The following is a 26,087-nucleotide window of genomic DNA, read 5'->3' as shown; positions in this document are numbered from 1 at the left end:
ATTTGCGAAAAAAGTCGCATGGTGCTCTTCCGTTCTGCGACGCCTAAAATCTCTTTCAATTAATCTTTTTACTTTGTTCATTTCATTTGATATTATTCTTAAACCTTTTTCAATAGCTTGGCTCAGAGCGTTAATAAATATACAAAAAATGTAAATTTCATTACTAAATAAATTGTTTCTTTTATGTTCTAGAAAATTTCCTAATTAATTAGTTGTACAGTCTTCTTTTTGATGTTTTTAATGTAAAAAAGGGTTTTGAACTTTCGGTTTGTGTCTGTTTAGTTTTTACATTGCTATTTCTCTAAGGCCCGTTGCCGTTTTTCTATCAGTTCCGTCTTTCTCTCATAGTTTACATGTATGGTTTTATTGAGTTCAAAAAAGATTTTATATATAAATCTGAATTTACGAGATAGAACGTTCCAGCTATAAATTTTTTATAGCGCCACCATCGAAAATAGAGAAGTTTCTTCCTAGAGGAATATTCCCCACTTTATACGTATTGTATTTATAACCGCCTTTGTAATTAGTTCCAGGCTTGATTTATCTTGCCCAGTTATATTTGAACTTTGAATTTTTCCCTAGTTGTTAAGCTTTTGAGAAGTAAATCGTAACATCGTCCCTTTGATAGATGCACTGAGAAAGCTGTTCCTTTCATAAATTCCCCTTTTTACATTTAATAAACCATGGAAGGGAAGTATGATCTGAATTGAAAACGACACCTGTCTCTGGAACAAGGATTTCCATTCTCTGTGAAAGTATCTTTCCGGCAGATTTTAATTGGTGTTACATGATTAAATAACACTAATCTGATACTAATCTTTAAGTTTAGCTTTTATTTTTTATCAAAACGTCTATTTTATTACGCAAAAACGATTTATTTGAATTACATTTTTAATAAAGTTGATTAATTAATAGGTATTTAAAGAACTGTGGCATGACTATTATTAATTTTTAACTTTTACGTTTCGGGTTAATAGCCATCTTCAAATTCCACAACCATTTATAATAACCGTTTTTACCATGAGAATGAAATTGTTAAAATAAAATCTTATTTTAACATATATTGAAATTAATTTAGTAGATATATTGGGTCAAAAGTATATTGCTTAAAAATGAGCTTAAAAGATAATTTTCTCTAAATTTACATCAAAGATCCGACACAATATCAAATCAATATAAGACATTTAGGTATGACGTATTACATATGGTAAATTTTAATAAACTCAGGCTCAGATGGCGTATATATGACACAGACCATCCGAAGCGGATTGATTAATTATGATTAACTCATGGTAAATTTTTGTGAACATCATAAATATTGAACGACGGGCGTCGGTAAAGTTTGTAATTAATCCGAGGTCAGGGAAACCGAGCGTTGTATGCTGCTGATAACAGCACGTTCCTGTTTACAGAATCAAATCGGAATGAATAAATAGTGTAGCAAAGAATTGCGAATCAGTCTATTTTTATAATAAAACATTTTATAAAAAATATTTTTATAATAACATTGCCCTTGAAATAATAAATAATGCAGTACATTATTCGTTTAATGATAGTTCGCATTTGTGCAAAAGTAAGGTTTTCGTTTGTGTATGTAAATTAATTTTAATTGGCAATTGATACATAAAATAATTACATAATCAAACCTGTTAGGTTATAATTAATCATTGGAACGTATTTATAGCAAGATTGAAGGTATATGATACCTTGTAAGATATGATGATCTATCTTCATATGATTGATATCGGCCTTAATATTATAGTTATGTATAAAAAACTGGAAAAAGACGAATTTTAAATAAAACATTAGTTCCTTCTTTTAAGAAATATATCTCCTTCGTATCTACTTATATAATTAAAAATTATAGCTTTAACAATAATAAGTAGATTATTTGGACATCGTGAGGTGCGGTCTGGTGTGATGTAGATTTTGGAAAAACATTTTCTTTTTCTTTTTTTCATGCCAACGTTTCGATCTTTATTGAGATCATCGTCAGGGCCAGGGATTTATAAACATTAATTACACTTTATAAATACACGTAGGATGTGGAAGAAAAAATATCAATTTATACAATGGTAGAAAATTTTAGATAAAAAAATGAATTTATGCAATGCTAGAAAATTTTAGATTCAATCCAAGTATTATAGTATCTACACCGAAAACAAACACATTGAGTGAGTACAAATACTTTGATTGAATCTAAAATTTTCTTTAAAAAATATAAATTTATGCAATACTAGAAAAATTTAGATAAAAAAATGAATTTATGCAATGCTGGAAAATTTTAGATAAAAAAATGTATTTGTACAATGCTAGAAATTTTAGATTTTCAAACACTCAAAATGTTTGTTTTCCGTATTGATACTATAATACTTGGATTGAATCTAAAATTTTGTAGCATTGTATAAATTCATTTTTTTAATCAAAAATTTTCTAGCATTGAATAAATTCATTTTTTTTATCTAAAATTTTCTAGCATTGTATAAATTCATATTTTTTCCACATCCTGCATGTATTTGTTAAATTTAAACAAGGTTTAAAAATCCCAGGCCCTGAAGATGATCTCAATAAATATCAAAAAGTTGGCATCATAAAGAAATTGTTTTTCTAAAACTATGTCACACCGGACCACACCTCACGATCTCCAGGTCGTGTCACTAAACACCCCACAAAATAATAAATAGAGTAATGTCACAGAAAGTCAACCCGTCTGCTCATTAATGACTCTAAGTTGATAATAAAAACTGAAAATAAAAGAGAAAAAAGGAACGGAATGCACACACCCATCCATATATAATTTTAGCTGGATCTCTCTAACCACATGCCAGAGAGGCCGTAGAAATAAACAAATGCTAGTTTTATCTGCCAGCAGATCCCAAATTATATCACTTCTGTAATCATTCCTTGTTTTCCAACTCTCAGCTCGTCAGGTATATCAGACAAATGGAGTTTGATTATAAGTCAGAAATGCTCGTTTCGCTTGCTTTATTTATTATATTTAACATAAAACATTTGTTCATGTTCAATATTTTTTAACATTCTATTAACATAGTATTGAAGCATTTTTGTTGTAAAAAGCGACGACACGTTGGTCAAAGTGGAACTTTCAGTACTATAATACCACATTTACAATATCATTACTACTAATAATGTATAGTTTTTATTCAATTACTTCAACAATTAGCCTGCTTGGTAAAAAGTACTGATGTAATAGTTGTAAATAACAATGTTCAAGTTTATTACTGATCTTGCTATTAATATTTTTTTAAAATAATTATATTTGAATTTTCACTTTTTATTCACGAAGTAAATTTGGACCGGTAAAAACGGTATCTTGTCTTTAGAATTTTTATTCTAAAGTTAATGTTTTTACCAGTCCAAAATAACTTTGCGAATAAAAAGTGAAAATTATGATTATAAATTAATGTGTAGAGATTAGTGACCGTTAATCGATATCTGATTAATTATAAATGAAATAATGAATAACTTTAGAATAAAAAATATTTACTCTCCTACGTGGAATGATGCCACCAGTATACATCACCTGTAGTTCCACGTCCACTATGTTTAGTTGTACATTCACAAAAGACTATCTTGGAATACAAGATAGTATACAAGGCTAATTATGTAGGAACTGAATTGACGCTGCAAAAACTCTCACGACTCCTAGGCAAACGATCAAAACTGTCTGTTTACGCCAATGTAAACATTTTTATGTATGAATAGTTAATTAGAAATCTTATCTTTTATTATTTTAAATTCATCATTTTGAAGAATTGTGAAAACGGAAAATTTGTAAGGATCACGACGTTGGAGGGAGAAACAGGTCAATTTTTAGCAAGACGTCGTAAAAACAGTGAGTCAATGCCTGGTCTTCGACATGTTCGCACGAACGTACTGTAGCGGTCTTCAGCGAGTCGCTCCCTGGGTTTCAACCTGTACGCACGAACGTACATCAGCTGTCTTCAGTGAGTCACTGCCTGATTTTCGAACTGTTCGCACGAAGTACAACTGTCTTCAGCGTTCAGCCAGTCTCTCCCGAGGATTCAACCCGTACGCACGAACGTACATCAACGGTCTCCAGTCTGTCGCTCTCTGGCTTCCGACGGGTACGAACGAACGCACCTTCGACATCGCCCGGCGAGTGGCTCCCAGACTCTAATTTCAAGCTCCAAGATAAGTGCCAAATCTTTTAATCTTCACTGTCGTGAGTCGACAAGACGTACGAACGTCCTTATTCTTTTAATTCAGCATTGCCATTTTTTGTATTAACCTTCTCATTACCAACTCTCTATATATCTATATTTCTATATATTCGTTAACTTTGTTTTGTTTCTGGCCAGATTTTAGTTTCCGTATTTTTATCATAAATTGTCAATTAATAAATTTAATCATCAAACGAATTATTAATTTTTTTTAAAACCTTAAGTCCTTTACGCAACATATGGCAACTAACCCCGGTAACGCCGGACATGGAGGGTAGATATCCAATACTCACTCCTGCCGGCGTCTACTAAACACTGTCGCTTCACAAAAAAACGAGTGATATACGATTCAATAACTGATCCAATTTGGACATACGGCATTGAATTGTGGGGTTCAACTAAACATTCTAATTATCATCGCATACAGATTCCTCAATCCAAAATCTTCGAAAAAATAAACGCTTTCTTCTACGTATCTAACCACACCATCCACAATGACCTTCAAATTCCTTTTGTCAAAGATGTCATGAAAACCCGATATTTAAATTTCTACAACTTCCTTTCATTACACGTAAACCCTTTAGTTTTAAACCTGACATCCCAAACTATCGTCAATAATACCCAAAAGAGATTGAAGCTGCAGTGGTCTCGCGACTTGTTGGGCATTTCTTAAGTTTCTATGTTCTTCTTCTATGCCTTTTTCCCCTCGGTTTTATCATTGTATCCGATGTTAGTTAAGCTGTGCTTTCCGGAACCAGATTGCTTCTTTTTCTTTATTTTGATCTTTTGGTCTTTCATAGCTTTCCCGAATGTCTCCACCAAGCTTTAATATTTATGAAGTCTTTCAATGAGCAATGAGTTACATGCTTGCTTTACTCTATAGAGCAAAAGATAAGATGTTCTTAAGGCTCTTGGCTGACGTTGGCATTCAATATGGTATCACAGGTAAAAACAATGGGATTAATTAAAAACGTAAATGGTTTAAATTATGTACTTGCAAAATAGCAATAGTCACCTGGTGTGACGGAAATCGTGAGATGCGGTCTGGTGTGACGGAGGTTTCAGAAAAACATTTTCTTTATCGTGCCAACGTTTCGATCTTTATTGAGATCATCTTCAGGGCTCAATGTGTTTGTTTTCTACGTATTTGTGCCTTTCTTGCGTGTCGTGGGCACTCTCAACACGACACGCACGAATGGCATCAAATCTCAGAAAACAAACACTTTGAGCCCTGAAGATGATCTCGATAAAGATCGAAACGTTGGCACGATAAAAAAAATGTTTTTCTGAAATCTACGTCACACCAGACCGCATCTCACGATTTCCGAATAATCATAGATTAACGGCCTCTAATCACCACACACGTACTTATAACTATTCATTATTTAAAAGATTTTATTTTTAAAAACAATTAATGTTTCGTATTAATACTGTTTGACGTTATTTTGATATATTGGATGGTGACTGGTTAAAACAGGAATGTTCTTTCTGCAGAACACTATTACTACCATTTACAGCAGGTGAAGTTAATTTATGAAAATTAGTCTCCAGCCGGATATCCTCGTTTTGTTTTTGTTTTGTTTTTGTTTTTTAAATTTATAAACGTGTTTGGATGATTTTCAACAGTGAACTGTTTTGCCAGAATGACAGATGTTTTTTTTGAGAATCAATACTTTATTTTGGTCTTTTAAATTTCCATTTTTAAATGATTGTAACATGTACCGTAAAATAAATTTTCTCGAAACGGCAGATCAATGGGGAAAAGCAATTGAATGAATTGTTAACTTTTAACAAAAGGTAGGTGTGCATTAATTACAGAACCGGTTTGGTTTACATAGGGTAAAACACACGAACACCTGGAAACCAAATTAATGTTCTGTTTAGTGAATTCTACTGACAATCCATGTAGCCGAGAGGGAATGGCCTGCTTAATAAACTAGTTTCCCAATTAAGGAGACTTGTCGCAATAATTAGCATAACCTAGTCGTAATCAAAATTGAAAAAAAAAAACTGTCATTTCAATGCAATAACTAGTAAAATCCTGTTACCGGTTAACATTTAACGATTTCGTACATTTAAATTTCTTTAAAAAAAATAGAAATGAAATATTGAGTTATGAATAATACGAAATCATTAAACAGAAACGTTTATTGATAAAAAAATAATTTATGTAATATACTGTTTGTATATAATTCTATGTATATGGAAATCAAATTTATATTTTTGGTATGACATTTTGCGTAAATTGTAAATGAATTCTTAAATTAATTGTAACTGTTTTTCTAAAACCCACGTCACACCAGGTCCCCCGAACGATTTCCGAATAAACATTATTCATAACAATGAATATTCAAAATATTTTTAGAAAAAATATTTAAACTACATTTTAGCAATGGAAATAATAAAGGTTTTATTCGTGTTAATAAGTGGTCATAATTCTGAATTTGATTATGCAATTTTTTTTGAGATTTAAAAGAGGTAAAATTGCAGTCTCAAAATTTTTTGATAAGTAAATCATTTGAATTTTGTTTATTAATGTATGTCTTTTTTAATGTATGCTAAAAATATTTGGTTTTAAAAAGATCCCCAACAATGCTTTGCATAAAAATTTGATGTAAAAAAATAAAGCAAAAAGTAAAGGACAATAACAGAGTAATCTTATATTTAAAAATAAAATTAAAGTTAGTTTTCTAAACAAATTGGTTTGGTCTATTCAAACATAACATTCAGTTTAATTGCAACCGTTATTTATTTAAATTATTGGCTGTATTAAATTATTAAGAATACACTGATATATTTTCTTAAAAAACAACAACAATTTGTTTAAAATGCGACGTGTTTTAATGGATTGTTGTGTGTCGAGTGACTGCACATGGCTAATTTATACAAATAAAGCTATAATTCTGGGTGAGGCAGGCTGGCGATCCCGGGCTTTTATGTGGATTTTAGTATTTCACCAAGTAACATCATGTAGCGAGACAATACGGCGGTGTAAAAATAAAAAAAACATGAGTTCTGAGAGCCCATTTATCCCAAAGTTTTTAAATGCTTTGAATTTTTTTTCCGTTCACTATTAAAAGAAATGTTTTATGCTAATAAACAATACAAAGATTGTTAAATTTAAAGGTATTTTCAAATAATAATGAATATATATATTATGGACGCTTTATAGTTTACACGTTTGTTGAAAAAATTGGAAGGTATATACTTCGGTATAACGGCGGTGTGTTGCGGCACTGTATATCCTCAGCGCCGTCAAATAGTCTATAATTTTTACTAAGTTTTTTCTTTATACTATTTATTCAAATTTTAGATTGCCTCATACCTGGTGTGTTTTGCCCAGCGCATAAGATTTTCTTTCTTAAGCCATTTTTTCAGCTCCAACGTTAGCACACTCTCTAGCAAGCAACTACTTGTGGCTCCAATCCCATGAGTGAGAAAATTGCCCTTTTTAGGTAGTTGATCTTACTGTTTATTTTCTTCTACATCTATATGTACAGAAACCCACTTTAATTTGGCGATATAAGCCTCATGGACGTGAACTTACAAGCAGGGCTAAAGCACTTCAACTGGTTTTGCTAGGGTGTAATTCCCTTCGTGAAACTTGTGGTCACCTTTCTTCCAAAGATCTCTATTACGTACGACAACTTGGAAGGATTTCTCAAATTTGGGATTTAATCGCATTTTCACAGGTACCCATATAGCCGGCTCATTTATTTTAATTGCATCTAGAATTTTGTGATCTCTCCTCCTTAGATCTGGCGCTGTCGAAGCTTTTGTACATGCAGTTGTAAGGTTCGATCGAGAGATTGAGTGTGGTTTTCATTTCAGATGTGGGTCAAGTCAGCATGGCTACATTCTTTGTAAACTTTGGAGTTTTGTTTGTGCAGCTTTATACAATGGTTTTTGCTGTCAAATTAAAGGTCCATATATGACTAGAGGTCGACCGTGTTAGTGAGTAACCCATCTTTGCATTTATTCTCCAGTTTTGATGTAACATCTCTTGCCATTGTGCTTCGCCTTGTGAAGTATAAATCTTATGTTACTTCTCCTCTTAGTCCTTTGGTTCCAAGCTCACAACCACATTATAATGCTCAACAAATTTTAATATACTTAATTTCACTTAATATAATACGCATTTATGAGTTAAAAAGTGGACATAAGTATATAAACATACGGTATAACAATTTCGAAAAGGAGACCGGTTTAATTAATCTATGTTGCAGTTGGAATTTGATATTACCCGCCTAAAAATATTGGCAATAAAACAGCCCTGCATAATTTCATCATGGAGTTTGTTCGATTCGAAAAGCCGATGAAACCGTAATACGATAACGGAATTTTTTCGAACCAAAAACGCCGTTTTTTTATATTAATATTTGAACAAATAACACCAAATTTGTCTTAATCTTTAGAAAAAAAGTATTAGTTTTTGTATTTGCACATAGTTCAATTGTTCAAACTGTCGATTTGTGTTAGATACAAAGCACAGGGACACTATTTCACGATTAAACGAAAAAGAAGAAAATCCATTTTTTGGCGATGTGTGAATGGGCATTTATTTATACCAAAAATTAAAAAGCACTCAGAAACCTACAACAAACAATTTAAAGCTACAATTAATTATAGTCTACCATCTGTCACAGCCAGTTATGACTTATCAAAACACAACAAATCCGGCTTACGTTAGAATTAAATTTATTAAAAAACGAATGAGTTGTAAACGAATTTAAATTAAACTTAAGTTAATTACAAATGACTAAAATGTAATTAAGAAGAATTAATTACTGAATTTCTTACAAAAATATAAACAATGCTTATACAACCTTTACTGTCCGTGGTAACAATCATAATTGAAAAGTTATTAATTGAAAGTTGAAAACAAATAGTAAAAAATTAAATTAAAATATTTCTTGCGTTTCCCTTTGTGTAAAAAAAATTATTTTAGTGGAAAAAATAATCAAAACCTATTTAATATACAAACCCACACTCTCTAACGCTCTCTTTCTCTCTCTCTCTCTCTCTCTCGCTCTCTCTCTCTCCCTCTCTCTCTCTCTCACTCTGTCTCTCTCTCTCTCGCTCTCTCTAAGATAGCATGGCATATTATAACAATAAACTTTATTATTATTATCTCAACATTCAATTTTTGGTTGTGTAAGAAAGTATGCAAAACAAGACTAATCAGTTTATCTATATCCACGGTGAAATAACAAAAATGTCAAATTGATCGTCAGAACACACGAAAAATCAAATTGGTTTGAACGCTCGAATGCTTCTGACGACATCCTGCGTGTTCTGACATGCTGCCAAAGTAAACACTCTCATTGGAAAGCATGTATTCGATTGTTCGGACGAAATCGTCAGAACAAAATTTTGTCAGAATCCGCATCCATAGTAACCGTTGCCTAAGGCGGCTAATTCTGCTAAATATCGCGGAATTTCGGTATTTGGGAAAATATGGGGCAGATTAATATTTTGAATTTTTTCTGTACAATCAAATGTATAGTGACTGAATACAGATTTTGTGGGCTGCGTATAACATGTTTCACGTGTTTGTCCAGTGATTGTACCTGTAAATAATTAATTATGCTAATTTTTTCGTCTAATGATTATCCCATACGTTTATTTTCTACTTCTATTTGGATGATGTGTTTGTCTAATTTCCATTTTTATTGTTAGAACTCGTTATGTTGATATTTATTTTTAATTGGGCTTACATTTATGGTGATTATGGTGTTAATGTGGTGTATGGTGATTAGTGACCGTTAATCGATAATTATTCAGAAATCGTGAGATGCGGTCTGGTGTGATTGGTTTCAGAAAAACATTTTCTTTATTGTGCCAACGTTTCAATCTTTATTGAGATCATCTTTAGGGCCTGGGATTTACACACATTGTTTCCATTTAACAAATACATTTAGGATGTGGAAAAGTGAATTTATACGGTGCAAAATATATTTTTTATATTCAATAAAAGTATTTCTACTCACTCAAAGTGTTTGTCTTCTGTGTAATTGTGCCATTCTTGCGTGTCGTGTTGAGAGTGCAAGTGAGATTTTGCTGTTTTATGTTTATATATGTTGGATTTTGAAGGGGTGGAGGAGGAAGTCGGTATAGAAAAGACATTTTTTTATGGCGTCGGCTTCTTTGAGGTGAAAACACGCAAGAATGGCATAATTACACAGAAGACAAATACTTTGAGTGTGTAGAAATACTTTGATTGAATATAAAAAATATATTTTGCATTGTATAAATTCACNCTCTCTCTCTCTCTCTCTCTCTCTCTCTCTCTCTCTCTCTCTCTCTCTCTCTCTCTCTCTCTCTCTAAGATAGCATGGCATATTATAACAATAAACTTTATTATTATTATCTCAACATTCAATTTTTGGTTGTGTAAGAAAGTATGCAAAACAAGACTAATCAGTTTATCTATATCCACGGTGAAATAACAAAAATGTCAAATTGATCGTCAGAACACACGAAAAATCAAATTGGTTTGAACGCTCGAATGCTTCTGACGACATCCTGCGTGTTCTGACATGCTGCCAAAGTAAACACTCTCATTGGAAAGCATGTATTCGATTGTTCGGACGAAATCGTCAGAACAAAATTTTGTCAGAATCCGCATCCATAGTAACCGTTGCCTAAGGCGGCTAATTCTGCTAAATATCGCGGAATTTCGGTATTTGGGAAAATATGGGGCAGATTAATATTTTGAATTTTTTCTGTACAATCAAATGTATAGTGACTGAATACAGATTTTGTGGGCTGCGTATAACATGTTTCACGTGTTTGTCCAGTGATTGTACCTGTAAATAATTAATTATGCTAATTTTTTCGTCTAATGATTATCCCATACGTTTATTTTCTACTTCTATTTGGATGATGTGTTTGTCTAATTTCCATTTTTATTGTTAGAACTCGTTATGTTGATATTTATTTTTAATTGGGCTTACATTTATGGTGATTATGGTGTTAATGTGGTGTATGGTGATTAGTGACCGTTAATCGATAATTATTCAGAAATCGTGAGATGCGGTCTGGTGTGATTGGTTTCAGAAAAACATTTTCTTTATTGTGCCAACGTTTCAATCTTTATTGAGATCATCTTTAGGGCCTGGGATTTACACACATTGTTTCCATTTAACAAATACATTTAGGATGTGGAAAAGTGAATTTATACGGTGCAAAATATATTTTTTATATTCAATAAAAGTATTTCTACTCACTCAAAGTGTTTGTCTTCTGTGTAATTGTGCCATTCTTGCGTGTCGTGTTGAGAGTGCAAGTGAGATTTTGCTGTTTTATGTTTATATATGTTTGGTTTTTGAAGGGGTGGGGAAGGAAGTCGGTATATAAAAGACAATTTTGTGTAAGGCGTCGGCTTCTTTGAGGTGAAAAAAAAAAGGTTGGCACGATAAAGAAAATGTTTTTCTGAAACCTATCACACCATACCGCATCTCACGATTTCTGAATAATTAAATTTTAACTAACGATGTTAGATTTAAATTTTTTTATATTCAGCCATTAAATTTGTGTCTGGGCTTTGAGTAGAGTAAGAAGCTTCGACATGGATCGTACGCATTTTGATCGATTTTTAACGATATTGATATTTAGGTTCACATACGAAGTGATAAAATTTGTTGCGTTTATCGCATTTACCGAACAGTTACTGAATGCTCACAGGAATTATACACAATTTACGTATTTAGGCTTGGCTCATTTTCATTAATTTTTACTCTGGAAAAATTGATATTGCGAGAGTAGATGGGGAATAAGCAAGCGTATTATAATTATCAAATTTTGATGCAGACCTTTTCCTTGTTGATCTGAAAAAAATACAAGCTTGACTTTTTGGTCAAGTAAGTTTCCGTTTCAACCCTGCTTCAATTCTAATTAATTCAATTAGTAAATTAATATTATGAACGGACAAAGAATTTTTAGTCTGCAATAAACAAATAGGTTAGAAAAAAATTAACTTTTGGATCTATGTTCTTCTTTTATTTTTACGCTTTAAAAAGAAAGTGTCTTCCTGACTACGCTCTGCTACCAGGTGTCAGCTTATTCTATCCTATGGAGATCCTACATAAAACTTGACCCAGAGTTGCCTCAGGAGATTTTTAAACTCAACTAACTTACCTCATATGTTTTCGGGTGATAATTAGCAGAGTGCGCTGGTGAAAAGCGTGAGGTAATAAAAGGAGAAAGCCGAAGTGAAAAGATAAAAAAGAACTTTTTTTTAACAAAGATATACTTAACAACTGTGTTTTAGTGTCATTTGATGCTACTAATTTAATCAGAAATGTACCTGTTGAATAATGTAAAAACTAATAGAACGAAAACTTATGAAAACTCTTTAACGAATTTGTAAAATATGATATAATACAACTCTTAAATATATGTTTACTATGTAATTATTCTATAATTATTAATAAATAGTATGAATTAAAGGTTACCAAGGGTCTCCTTTATCCACATGTTTCGCCGAAATATTCATGGAAAACTGGAAATCCTTTTTTGTTTGCATGTAGAAGATATTTTATGTACACTAGTGGTTCTGAAACATTCCTCCAATTAATCAATTCTCTACACCCTAGTATAAATTTTTATTAAAAATAAATAAAGATATTATTTAAACTTTTTAAACTTAAAACTGTTCATAATAAATAACCTTATAGTCGTAAATAGAAAACGCATAACTAGAGACACCATGTATAAATTATCGAATATTATACGGCGCTGAGGATATACAGTGCCGCAACGCATCGCCGTTATACCGAAGTATATACCTTCCAATTTTTTTCAACAAACGTTTAAAGCGTACATAATATATTTATTATTATTTGAAAATAACTTTAAATTTATCAATCTATGAATGTTTATTAGCACAAAACTTTCAAAAAAATAGTACCTTAGCAGACCTCATGATGAGCGTGGAATGTTTGAAATCCGGATAATGGTAAACAACAACCTGTGAGTAAGAACCATCCTTAAGAAAAAGTGAATCAATATCCTCACCCAGTCTTAATTTTTTCTATTATTTCTATAAAGTAAAGAAATGTTATTTTGCTTGACTGAAAATAAATGTATTATATTATAAAAGGAATTAGTGTCTTCCTGATTTTATATAAAGATATAGTCCTTTGATTTTAACTAGAAAACGTATAAACACGAAAGAACTAAAGGATAGTACTCAATCAATTAATCATCCAAATCTATCGGAAAAAAGAGAAAGAGCACCTTGCTGGCAGAATTTAAAACGGTAGTATCGACAGTCATTCGGTATATTAGTAAAGGGGACCCCCCAACATCGAGCCCATTGATTAGCTCAGTTCTCACTGATAACTATCGATGTGTCGATATTATTTCCTTACAGAATATCGTTTAAATACATTTAAAAAAATTATACATTCTTAACTACGGTCACTTCGACAGCATTGAATAACTTGTTATTGAAATACGTATTGATAAGAATGAAATATTTATTCTTCTCTCCTTCCTTCGTGCTTTTCGCTTATTTTAAGATCGTTTTTAAGGTGTTTTTCAGAATCATACAACCATTTCGACATATAATTTTTTTACAGCGGTATCGCTGGTGCCCCCGAAATTCATAACGCTGTAATAAAATGATATATCGATATGGTTGTATATTCCTGAAAAACACATTACAACGATCTTAGAATGAAATATTTTTGATAGAATACAAACCAAAACTACAATTGAGCCAAAAAAGTGTACGCATTATTAAAACCTGTGTAATAATATAACGTAGAACGGATTATAAACGGTAAAATGTCAACGAAAACAAATAGGTTGAAAAAATACGGCGACTTAGACTTAATATTATCAAAGGACACAGGGAACTACCGTATTCAGAACGACCTCCCCGCACCATTATTATCCTTTCTCCTACAACCGCTGGAATAAAGAAAAGTATCTTGTGAAACAAGAAAGGAATTATTTTTTTTAAAACATACATATATAAAACAGTTAAAAAGCAGGCTCAAAAGGAATGTACAAAATGACATAAATTAAAATTACTCGTCTTCTACGAATTCAGGTCATATTTTCCTGTATATATTTTTAATTATGCATAAAAAATTTTATTACTATTAAAACCGACAAGAAGAGTAAATTTATTCAGTCCATTTTCCTTAATGGAAGTGACTTTTTGAAATTGTTTTTAGCAAATAACAACCATTGGAACATTACCAGAAGGAATATCTTTTATATTTAACTCGCTGTATTACTCGGGGTTTCCAGGGAGGATAATAAAAAGCTTTATTTGCGACAATGTGTTGAAAATGTAAAAAAAAAACAATTGGAATGATTACTTTAACTCTGGCAGATTATTTTTGCATACGTTTTCTTTTACCTTCCATGATGGATTTATTGGAGAAAATTGTTATTATTCACTAAATAGGTAACTCAAGTTTCCTTGAGTAGTCTTTATTGTATATGGCCGATGTGAAAGTGTCATTCCTAACAAAACTCAAGATCAGTTCAAGTGGTTTTTATTCTTCATTCTCTTTCACAATGAGAAATCTTTGGTAAAACACGATTTACTGAAGTTATACATACCAATTCACTAGTTTTCGTGGTGCTTGACCAATTAATATCATTCAATTAATTAAGGTTTTTAGTTGAGATAAAAAAGTCAGTGTCACGAGCGGGATTCGAACCCACGACCTTCGACTTGATACGCCGCTACTCTAGCACTTGAGCTATCGTGACTTCGATCCACTCGGGCACTAACTTCCCATCTCAACCCCACCTTTTGAATTTTCCATCCTTTTTGCCATTTTTCAAATGTCGTGTAATCTATTTGATTCTTGGCGACAAATGAAATGGCCACAGAGAGCTTTAGTGAAGACATACTGCATTTAAACTTATTAAATTCACTAGTTTTCGTGGTCCGCTTGACCAATTAATATGTTTCTATTAATTAAGGTTTTTAGTTGAGATAACAATTATACCTACCGATGATCGTTTTTTCTAGTCAAATTTTTTTAAATTGATCAAAATTTTATTTTTTGTTACAGTGCGATCCCGGCGTCGGCCTTGACGCTTTTTTTCATGCTTTGTATACACGGAAGGAAAAAATGGCTTTCCTACTTGGGACGTCAAATTCCGAGGTGACCGAGAGCCTATCAAAAGTCATTCCATATTGGAACATGCTTCAGGTAATGTCTTAATTATTGGGCAACATTAAAAAAAGCAGAGTGCATAATTATATTTGTATGAATTTCATGTAAAAAGCGTCTAATTCACTACGTATTCTTTTTTAAAAAGTGTAGATATGAATAAATGTTGGTTATGTAAGTTAAACAATGTGTCGTCATATAGCAAAACGATAGGGTTATAAGGCGAAGCGAAAATGCTGAATCCTTCCTCTTCGAAGGTTGTCTCGTTGCGGAATGCTTTATTTGTGCTGAAAGGTAAATATTTTTCTATTAATATATTTATTCTTTATGGAACTGTTGAACCTTGTTATGCCTATAGTCCAGTCTAGGCCTCTGGATTCGAGGCCTATTGTCCTGAGGGGGTTGTTACACAAGGGTAATTAATACGGTTCATTCGGAAATGTGTTTTGTTTTTATGACTGTTTGAAATTTTACATGCGTATTTCGGTTCGATTAGTTTCGTCGACAAACCCAGTTTTCAGGTTGTTCGATATTCTTCAGTCCTGGGAATCATTTGCTCATCGTTTCTATTTCTTGCAGTATACTGACCCTTTTTATATGCTATCTGTAATAGATAGACTGATCTCCTTTGTTTTATACTCCCAATCTTTTAATATCCTTCATTTTTTTAAACAATAGATACCAGGAACCGGAAGAGTTCCCACTGAACACTGCAGCTTTTCAGCTTATTGTACTTTACCCCTGGCTCCATTTTTGGGTGCTCGCAACACGAGTGTGCATTTTAGCCCCCGGTGTGCCGGTGTTCTTCCATCGAAGAAACTCATGTTTGAGGTGAGTTTGCACCAAATTCAGGGCCACTGAGATCTGATCCCGCCCCTTCCATTGATGAGTGCCGTGTCAATTTCTTTCAAATGCGGCCACCGTTCCAGAGGCGATGGTGGGGATCGTACCCACGACCGCGGGATCTAATAGCCGAGAATCTGACGCCTTAACCACTCGGCTACCGCGGCCCCCTCTCTTTCACAAAAAATCAGCATTGAGCGGCAGTTCTCTCTGATATAGTCTTGCCCCTACCTAAATTCATGGCGTTCATGAGGCAAAAGTATAGATTTTCTTTTAATCAAAATTTATAAACCTGAATTTATTGTTCAGACAAGTGACGGTTGATGGTTGAACAGAACTATTTAATATTTCATAACCGATACCACCATTTTTTCAACAAACTCAAACCCAACATTTGTCTTCAGAAACCTCCAGCGCCTTTTTTCCTTTTAGTTCAAGAATGGTTCAAGAAAAGAAGGATCAAATTTAGTGAAATCAAATTTCATTGTCAGTAGAAAACGTTCCGCCATCTCTTATCACCTCTTTTCCAATCTACAACTCTGCCTCTTTTGCTAGCAGCTAGTGTCGTCCGCTACTTACGAATTTATTGTACATCGATAAAAAACTAACTTGGAACGTAGACAATATAAACTACTAAAATGAGCTTTGTTTAACATTACTATTACGACCTGCGCCCTACTTTTTATCTTACCTTACTATCCAATCAGACCTCTAAACCCCATTTGTCATCGAAAATGCAACAGGACGATACAGACACCTTCATAAAACACTAGACCCTGACCATAAACGCCTATTCAAACACTTTTCATCCTAAAACCCGGCCTAATGATTTCCTTCCTAGTGAGGAAAGTGAAAGTTGTAATGGGAGAGTAACTTACCTAGGTTCTTCTCCACAATAGTAAACTAATGTAAATTTAAAAAATAGCCTATTTTGAAAGGTCACTTTTTTTGTTGGAAAAATTTAACCCTTTCTGCGTATAATGGTGAAATAGAATTTTATGGTATAGTGGTTTATGGGGGCGTTTGAAGCCGCAATAGTGGCGGATAATAATAATTATATACCGCGGGTAATACACACATACGAATCCTGCACACTGTTGAGTTATTCAAAACCGACGACCACTGAAGACCGACCTCATATTAGAGCTGGTGCCCTAGAATTGCAAATCCTGCCATATTACGATTTATTCAAGTGGTAATTTATAAATGTCATTTAGTTAATGAAATGCTAAGACGCTCGGGGTACACATCAACACAGACAAATTTACATACGTTTGTGAGCGGTTGGGAATGTTTAAAATTTCCAAATGAATCAAATAGTGTGTGATGTGGCTTGCTTACCGCTTTGGAAACACACAATTACCACCATTTAATTGAAATATACGGACATGCAAATTCCACCCACTTGTAATATAACTTGGTTCGAATATATTTTTTATATATTAATCAAATTTTATTAGGTTTCGTGGTCCGCTTGACCAAATATATTCTTTTCAATTAATTAACGTTTTGGTTGAGATAAAAAAGTCAGCGTCACTAGCGGGATTCGAACCCACGACCTTCGCCTAATTACGCCGCTGCACTACCACTTGAGCTATCGTGACTTCGATCGACTCGGACACTAACTTCCTATCTAAGAATTAAGTGTGGTTACCTCTAATTGATATTTCTAATTTAAAACAAAGCATAACCAAATATTTATTTATAAAAACAATGAGGCAAATTAAGGGCAGAATTTTTGCCTGTCAGTGTATAATGCTACATTACATAACATTGCTAAAGAGATTTATAAAGTTATTTTAATGTTATTTTAAAATCCGTCAAGTTTTGAGATGTCAAATTGTCAGAAATACAACTAAATGAAATGATCAATAAGGTGGCATACGCATTGCAATCTAGGTTGAACGTCAACGATATGCAAATTCCCAGACCTGTTTAATCACCAAGGTGATTCTGCCATCATTCCCAATATTTCGTACATAAGCACGTCTATTTGTTTAACAACAGCAGATAAACAATAAATTACATAATTATTTATATTCCGAATTGACCAACTTATTTTTTTACCGTTGGTTTTTCTTTGAACAATGAAGGGCAAAAATTTACAAGAAAATCTATATCCTGGTCAGTTCATTATCCCTTTATATTTATTTTGGAATGCTTTTGTCTTCTACGACGGTTATTATTGGGATGTTGCTGATCTAGATTATTAAAACCATTCGCCTTGTTACGCATAATGGAAAAATTGCCAAAAAGGCAATAATTGATTATTTTACACGATTTCTTTGTCATTTCGTTAATAATTGTTAGTTATTTTTTTAAAGACAATTTGCGATGATCTGTTAAATAGAAATTGGTGAAACTATTGGAGCAAGCCTTGCTTGCAAAACGGTTGGCCTGATTATCCCCTAACTTAATCCCGGACCAACAAAGCGACGATACGAAACTGTTATTGCGCAACGATGGAGCCGAAGACTCTAGACTACCAATTACCGAAAATTCATAACGTCCTTACACAATGTAATAATGAGAACGATAGTTCCGTAGGGTGGAAGGAAAACGCTACTCTATTAAAATTCTATCGTTGAAAATATCCAAAGGGGTACTTTTGCTGCTTCTATATCTCAGGACTTTTAATATAACAATACAATGTTTTTCGAGAATCCAACCTATTTCACACTGTGGGAAATGTTGGTGGAGATATTAATGTAAACAAAACAACACAGCCGACAATCATCACAATGCTCCTTTATTCTATTGGAGTTTCTAATTCCAAATTAAAACTTTTCTCGTAAAATTTTACCGAGAAGGTTTTATATGTAATTTATGCCTTATTTAACTTTTTAAATATTTTTTTGATTTTAATTACCATAAAACATATAGTAAAAACTTAGCAGCGTACGATATTTTCAAATGTTTTATCTACAATACATATATGATATTACAATAAATATTGCTAATGCAATTTTTTCCTTTTTTTATTTTTCATGTCAGTGGTCTGATTGTTCTAGAATTAAAGGAAGGCGAGAATAAATATGATCGCAATTTAGTTTTGAACATGATTTACTTCATACAAAAGGTTGCACTACCTACGATGAAATTTTTTTTTTTTTTTTTTTTGGCGTTATGAACTATGCATATTAGCCATGTGACAATTCGTATATGTGTGTTCAAATTTTGGGGGGGTTATTGTGAAAAAGGGCCAGGGGCAACGGTGGGAATCGAACCCACGACCGCGGCGTGAGAGTCTCTCATGCTAACCACTCGGCTACCGCGGTCCCTCGATGAAATGTTTCTTAATATAAAATGTTCCGAGCTTCAACAAGCCTTGAAAAGGCCTCCAATAGAAAAAAGAACAAGATTTTGAAGTTCAATAAATACCCCCATCATACGATAAAATAACTTGTGAACGGTAATTATATAATAATAATAGTCATTAAAATAAACCAATCTTAAAAGATAATAAATTGCTTTTGGAATAAAACTCTTGAAGAAAAATTAATTTGAACGCCATGTTTTCACAATTTGATTAAATTAAATTTTTTATTGAATATTTTGCACTCATGAAATGCGGTCTGTATATATAATATATATATATATGAATTTATATTTTTTTAAAATTAAAACTAAATTAATTATTACGATTAATTAAGGTTTTTAGTTGAGATGAAAAAAAGTTAATGGCACGAGCGGGATTCGAACCCACGATCTTCGGCTAGATACGCCGCTACTCTAGCACTTGAGCTATCGTGACTTCGATCCACTCGGGCACTAACTTCCATCTCAACCCACCTTATGAGTATTCCCTCCTTTTTGCCATTTTTCAACTAAAAACCTTAATTAATTGAAATGATTTAATTGGTCTAGCGGACCACGAAATTAGTGAATTTAAATTAATTATATTGAAAAAATATTATGTAAAACACTAGTACATTTCGGTCATTTTTTATGTATATTAATTAGTATAATTCCTTATTTTGTAGTTTTAAATTCAATTTTCTTGGTAATTAACATCGAATAATTTATTTTGATCAAACTACTATGGACGCAAGAGTTATAAAGTTTAGTTTATAAAGTCAATAAATAAATTGATGTTACGCAATTGTTTTAGCTCACTATTATTGACATTTTTATTGTGCCGGTTTCCAATCTTACCAAAGCATTTGACAAAGTCTTAAAAGTTGAAGTAGATTTTTATAGAACTTCAGTTGGGTCTTTCTATTTCTTCATCCTTCTTTATACGGTAACCACCAAGCTTGAGTAGAGCAATGTACCATTCCATAAAATCAAACGATTTGGTTTTCCTATCCTAGGAATGTGAATTTACTTTTGACAGGATCTGCTTCATCTTGTAGCCTCAGCAAGTGCTTTATTGGGTTTACAAACTTTTTTTGAAATTTTACAGTTCGAAGAGAATATTCATTCATTACATTGGAAAGTAGTTTAATTCCATGATTTTTTATTGGTTTTTGTTATTTAAAATATTAGTACAATATGATCAACATTTATGTACATTTGGGTATTGTGTTATGTTGATTTAAATTTATTTTTAATCAATATGATTATAATATTTTATTTACAAAAATCTATATTTTTTCTTAGTTCATAGACGTTTTTATTAGAATAGACACGTGTACTAACAATAATTTTATCACCGGATACTTCGATTTTTATAGAAATGACGACCAGGTCATTTTATACATCCAAAAACGAACACATCTGGTTATCGACTTCAATCCAGAGCTCCTCAAATAAACAGTTGTAGCACGTAAATAATAAACTAATAGTTTGGAAGAATTTTTGTTCTAGTTGCAATTCAAGACAGCATGCCCGCCTCTAATCAGCACTCATCGTTTTCATAAAGGACGAACGAACCATTAGTAGACTCCTTTGAAGATCAAGCCCAAGAGCACTTTAAAAGAAAAACGCCTTTAAAAGTTCAAAGCAGAGCAACATATAAAAGGGAACTGCTTCGTATTCTTAAATGATAATAGAGACAAGTTCAAGAACAAATGACTAGAAATAAACATTTTACGATTTATTCCATACAAAGAAATGCATGAATATGCAGGCCCAGCCATTGGAACAAAGATATCTTAATATCACATAGAGAAAAATATCTGGAATTTTAAGACTTAAAAAATGAGCAAGTAAAGAGATCAAATTAAAAACATATCTGTAGATCCAGAAGTCATTAATTTACAACGACTGTTGGTTTTATAATTGCCACTTGTCGTTCACACATGCACGACACCTTTATTAAAAATATATGTTTTTAATTCAAACAACGAATAACATCAACGAAAGATTGATCATGAATTTATTATGTAATTACCTGCTGCCTTTTATACGTACGAACACGTTAGGTTAAAATTTAATTATTACATAGCATGATGATGGTTATTACTCATCAAGCTATCAAACCTAATGATATTGAAAAGCTAAGGATTTAATTTCATCAGAATAAACTTAATGAAAACATATGTGTCCCACGTCCCGGACGAAACGATTAAAACAGTCTATTAAAATTAAAATCAGTTCAAATGTTGATACAAAACTCACAACTTAGTAATTAGATGTATGCAAATTATGTAGCATAATAATCGTAACGAAGTGGGTAATTAACTAGAGTAAATGTAAATATTTAGTTCTGCATATTTGAGTCTAGGAGATTTTTAAATGTTATGAAGATAATCTGTATTCAAGCTATAAAAATTACGATAATTGTAATCACAAAAGTACATTATAATTAATTGTAAAGAGTAAGTACATCAAGAGTACTAGTATATTAGATAAAATAATAATTAAAAAACATATNCAATATATATATATATAATATATATATATATATGTATATGTATGTATGTATGTATACATATTTTTGATTAAATATTTCACAATACAACAAGTTTTGGTTTATAAATTTATAAGACAATATGTATTTATCTATGTAAGAAATCAATGAATAACAATCAACAGAAAAAAGGAAAAGATAACAATAAAACTTTAACAAGAATTAGAGAGAGAAAGAGAGAGAGAGAGAGAGAGAGAGAGAGAGAGAGAGTGAGAGAGAGCGAGAGAGAGAAAGAGAGAAATAATACTTTATTCTGGGACTAGAGTCATCTAAGAATAACAAAATTCACATAAATGTTTTACAAATCTGGCAATTGAATTAAGGAAGGTCTGACGTTAACATCAGTAAAATAAGTTGAACTAAATCGCATAATACAAAATAGAAATAATAGTAGGAATAATAAGAATTTAGAGAAAAGTAGTAATAATAAAGAATCTCTGTCTTTTGCGAACATAATCACAACTGTAAACTCAAAAGTTGAGAAAGGAAGGTAACAAGTTTTCAAATGTAGCAAAAGGATCTAATAACATTGTCCATTACATTGTCTCTGTTTGGAGGGACATGAGTGTTGGTACAAGGAGGATTTAAAAGAGGTAAAGAAGGTAGCTTTGCGGATTGGCAAAGGAAGAGAATTCAGAGATTTGTAGCTTGAGCTAGGGAAGACCTCTCAAATGGGGAGGTTTTATGCTGAGAAAGATACCGGTCATTGGGAAACGAGAGGGTGTTAATAAAATTTGAAATGAAGTAGTTTGAAAATATAGTGAGATCGACTAGAGTTTATGGACTGGTAAAGTAAGGAGCATAGGTAATAATTTGCATGGAAGAAGGGATAAAGCCAGGATAGATCTGAATGCAGGAGTGTAAGATTCTAGACATTCGGGAGTGCCGAATATAAATCTGACACAACAATTCAGCAGTCTTTTCAGACGCTCTACTTGTTCCACCGAAAGTCTCCCATAAGCGACAGAGATGTAGTCGAAGAGGGGAATGATGAGGGAGGAGGCACGGAGTTTACGAGTGGAGAAAGGTAGGATCCAGGACCGTCGAAATTGAATCAAGGATCCAATACAGCGTCGGGAAATTTGAAAAATGTGTGATTTCCAGGAAAAGTTTTGGTTGAAGGTTTTTAACAGGGAAGCAGAAGGAGATAGGCTGGTTGATGGTAGCGAAAGGAGGGTTGAAGGTTTTTTTGAAGAAGTGAAAAAATCATGTAACAATGGCTTTCGACTTTATAACCTTTCGTTTATGGAATTCAGATCTTGTTCTTCAATTCTGGGGATAGCCAAATGTGTATCACAGGGATGAAAAGACTTATACGTTAGGAAGTCGTCGGAATAGAGGTGGCAATCGCAGTGCTGAATGGTGTAGGGGAGATCATTGATGTAAAACCATGTAACCATTTTCAAACATATTTTGACATGAGAGATAACATATAATGTATACTATAACAGAGATAATGTAATAGTAATGCTGACAGAAAAATGTCTAGAGAAAAGCCTACTAAAAAAAAATGCATCTATTTTAAGATGAAAATTCATGTAATTGGAATACGATATTAATAACTTGAGTGTGGTATAAATATTCCAAAATATAAACGAATTAATGTCCAGTGAAGAGAATTCAATTTTTTCAATTAAAATTGGACTAAAAAGCCCCTTCAAATTCTGATTTTCAATATTGTACTTCCACCTTTAAATATTTTATTTCATAAAGGCCATGGATGTTAATTATGTATGTGAATGTTAATATGAAATCCTAAAATGTTAATTTTATAATTTTAATTAAACCATTAGAAAGAAAGAGTCGTGATATCGTCAGTAGCCTGAAGAGCACTGAAATCGGGGTAATCCCGAACATCAGGTTTAGCCATAAAATTTGAATTCGTACCTATTTTTTCCTGCTTTGTTAGAGTCTGTAAATGTTGATATTTCTACATAATCTTTGAAATTTCTGTTGGCTGCAGAGGACTCGTTTAAGGCTATTTTTAGATTAGTTACATTTATATCTTTTATAGTTTTTTCATGAATGTCCGAAGTAGAGAGCAACATGAGGGAGGTGCCGAGATCTGTAATACCTCCGAATGGGTAGGAAAGTTTTTCTGAGCATTATTCTTTATTGCCACACAAAAAGGTATTTTATTATCATCACCACTAAATTTTTCATCCTCTTGTGTGAAAGCATCGAGTGGAGAGGTTACTGTACTCTGCCCAATAGTTTCTTGATGATCACGTTTTGAACAACTTTTATAGTTAGAAGAAGGTTTCTTTTTATGTTTGTCAATTGTATTTTTTAAGCAATATGTATAAAAAATAATCAATTAAAATTTTAAAATATGAAAATAATTGAAAACTAAATTTTAATTTCCTAACAACAAATATAGTTCTTTCTGAAACAATTCTTTAATTTATAAATAAAAAATTAAAGCCTAAATTAAATATGTAATTTTTTACACGTGTGAACGTATCGCTCGCTACCAATAATTATAACCAGCTTTTGAACGGATCCCTTTCTCACCAAATCGAGTCATTCTCGAGTGTGAATAAAGACAAGTGCCCCAAAAAAAATCACTTTAAAAAAATCGGGACCTGACCCAAGTAAATCAAAATAACAACCTTTTAAAACCATTTGTTAAACTAAAATAAAAAATTATGCTTCCGAAAAACTTGAGCAAAAGTTCCTTCCTCTTATTTTTGTGTCTCACACAGATCTGCCCGAAGCCTACGGATGGGGATTAGCTTTTATCCTGACCCAACAAGCATAATCCTTATTAAAAAAATAATAAACTCTAGGAAAAAAAAACTTACAATGTATACATTTTAGGAGTTTCTGTGTTTCTCTGCTTAAGTTTAAGCAGTAAGAGTAATTAAGTAAGTGTAAGTAGGAAATAGCAAGATTTTCTTAATTCTGTAAATTTTTACAGATATTGTTACAATTAAAGAAACGTGCTTATAAATTGTACAAATTTTCATTTAAATTTTCGTATTCGAATGATACCATTGTAAATTTAACGTCTGTTTGCTAAAAAGTGATTCTTTGGTTACAATCGTTTGAAAATACAGTCATTTTTTGAAACTTCGATTAAAAGGCAACACTAATAAAAAGGTGTGTGTGGTGATTAGTGACCGTTAGTCGATGATTATTCAGAAATCGTGAGATGCGGTCTGGTGTCATGACGGTTTCAGAAAAACATTTTCTTTATCGTGCCAACGTTTTGATCTTTATTGAGATCATCTTCCGGCCTGGGATTTACAAACATACCATCACACATACCATAGTCTTCATACCACAACTTCCTTTCACATTATCCTTCATCACTAAATACATAGAAGATATGTTGAAAGTAGTTCGCACAGATCAAACTCAAACTACATTAGATACATTTAATAGCTTTCACCCACGCCTACAATTTACACATGAAATCGAAAACAACAAAAAAATATCATTTTTAGATACACTCGTACAACCAAATGGCACATTAATCACAGATTGGTATCAAAAACCAAGAAATACAGATCGCTACCTCGACTTTACATCTCACCATCCCCTTCATACAATAATAAACACGGACAAAGGGTTACTTCCCAGAATGGTTACCTTAAGCCCTGAATCCTTCCACCACAAAAACATAAAGATATACAAACAGATCCTCCATAAAAATCTCTACCCTAAACACATAATTAACAGAATAATCAACAATTACAACTCAATACTAAAACCATGCACTATTACTAATAATTCTACATTAAGTCTATCGAATACAAACAAACCAGCATACATTTCCATACCATTTATCCAAGGCCTATCACATAAATTGAAGACATTTCTCTCGTCCGATAACTTCAAAATAGCTTCCAAAAATTATATTAATTATATTAATTCAAACACTTTTTTCCAAAATTAAAGATCCCACACCAATAACAAATAAATCTGACGTAATCTACAAGATCAACTGTTTAAACTGTCCGGCAACTTACATCGGTCTTACATCCCAATATCTGGACAAGAGAGTAAAGCAACATATCTACGATTGCAAAAAACCCA

The 26,087-nt window shown here is 32.4% G+C and overlaps 1 protein-coding gene across 2 annotated transcripts in view; it reads left to right on the top strand.

Annotated features, from left to right (window-relative positions):
* Window positions 1–26,087, top strand: part of LOC106670095 (gamma-aminobutyric acid type B receptor subunit 1) — a 227,852-nt gene that overhangs the window by 142,416 nt on the left and 59,349 nt on the right. For both annotated transcript variants that reach the window (XM_024230693.1, XM_024230692.1), the window contains exon 3: window positions 15,248–15,388. In XM_024230693.1, coding sequence (XP_024086461.1) covers window positions 15,248–15,388 — 141 coding nt within the window. The remainder of the gene's footprint in view (window positions 1–15,247; window positions 15,389–26,087) is intronic.

The sequence above is a fragment of the Cimex lectularius genome, unplaced genomic scaffold, assembly GCF_000648675.2.
Source record: "Cimex lectularius strain Harlan isolate CLEC.00 unplaced genomic scaffold, Clec_2.1 scaffold40, whole genome shotgun sequence".
Taxonomy (NCBI): Eukaryota; Metazoa; Arthropoda; class Insecta; order Hemiptera; family Cimicidae; genus Cimex; species Cimex lectularius.
This window is presented reverse-complemented; position numbering and strand designations above follow the sequence as displayed.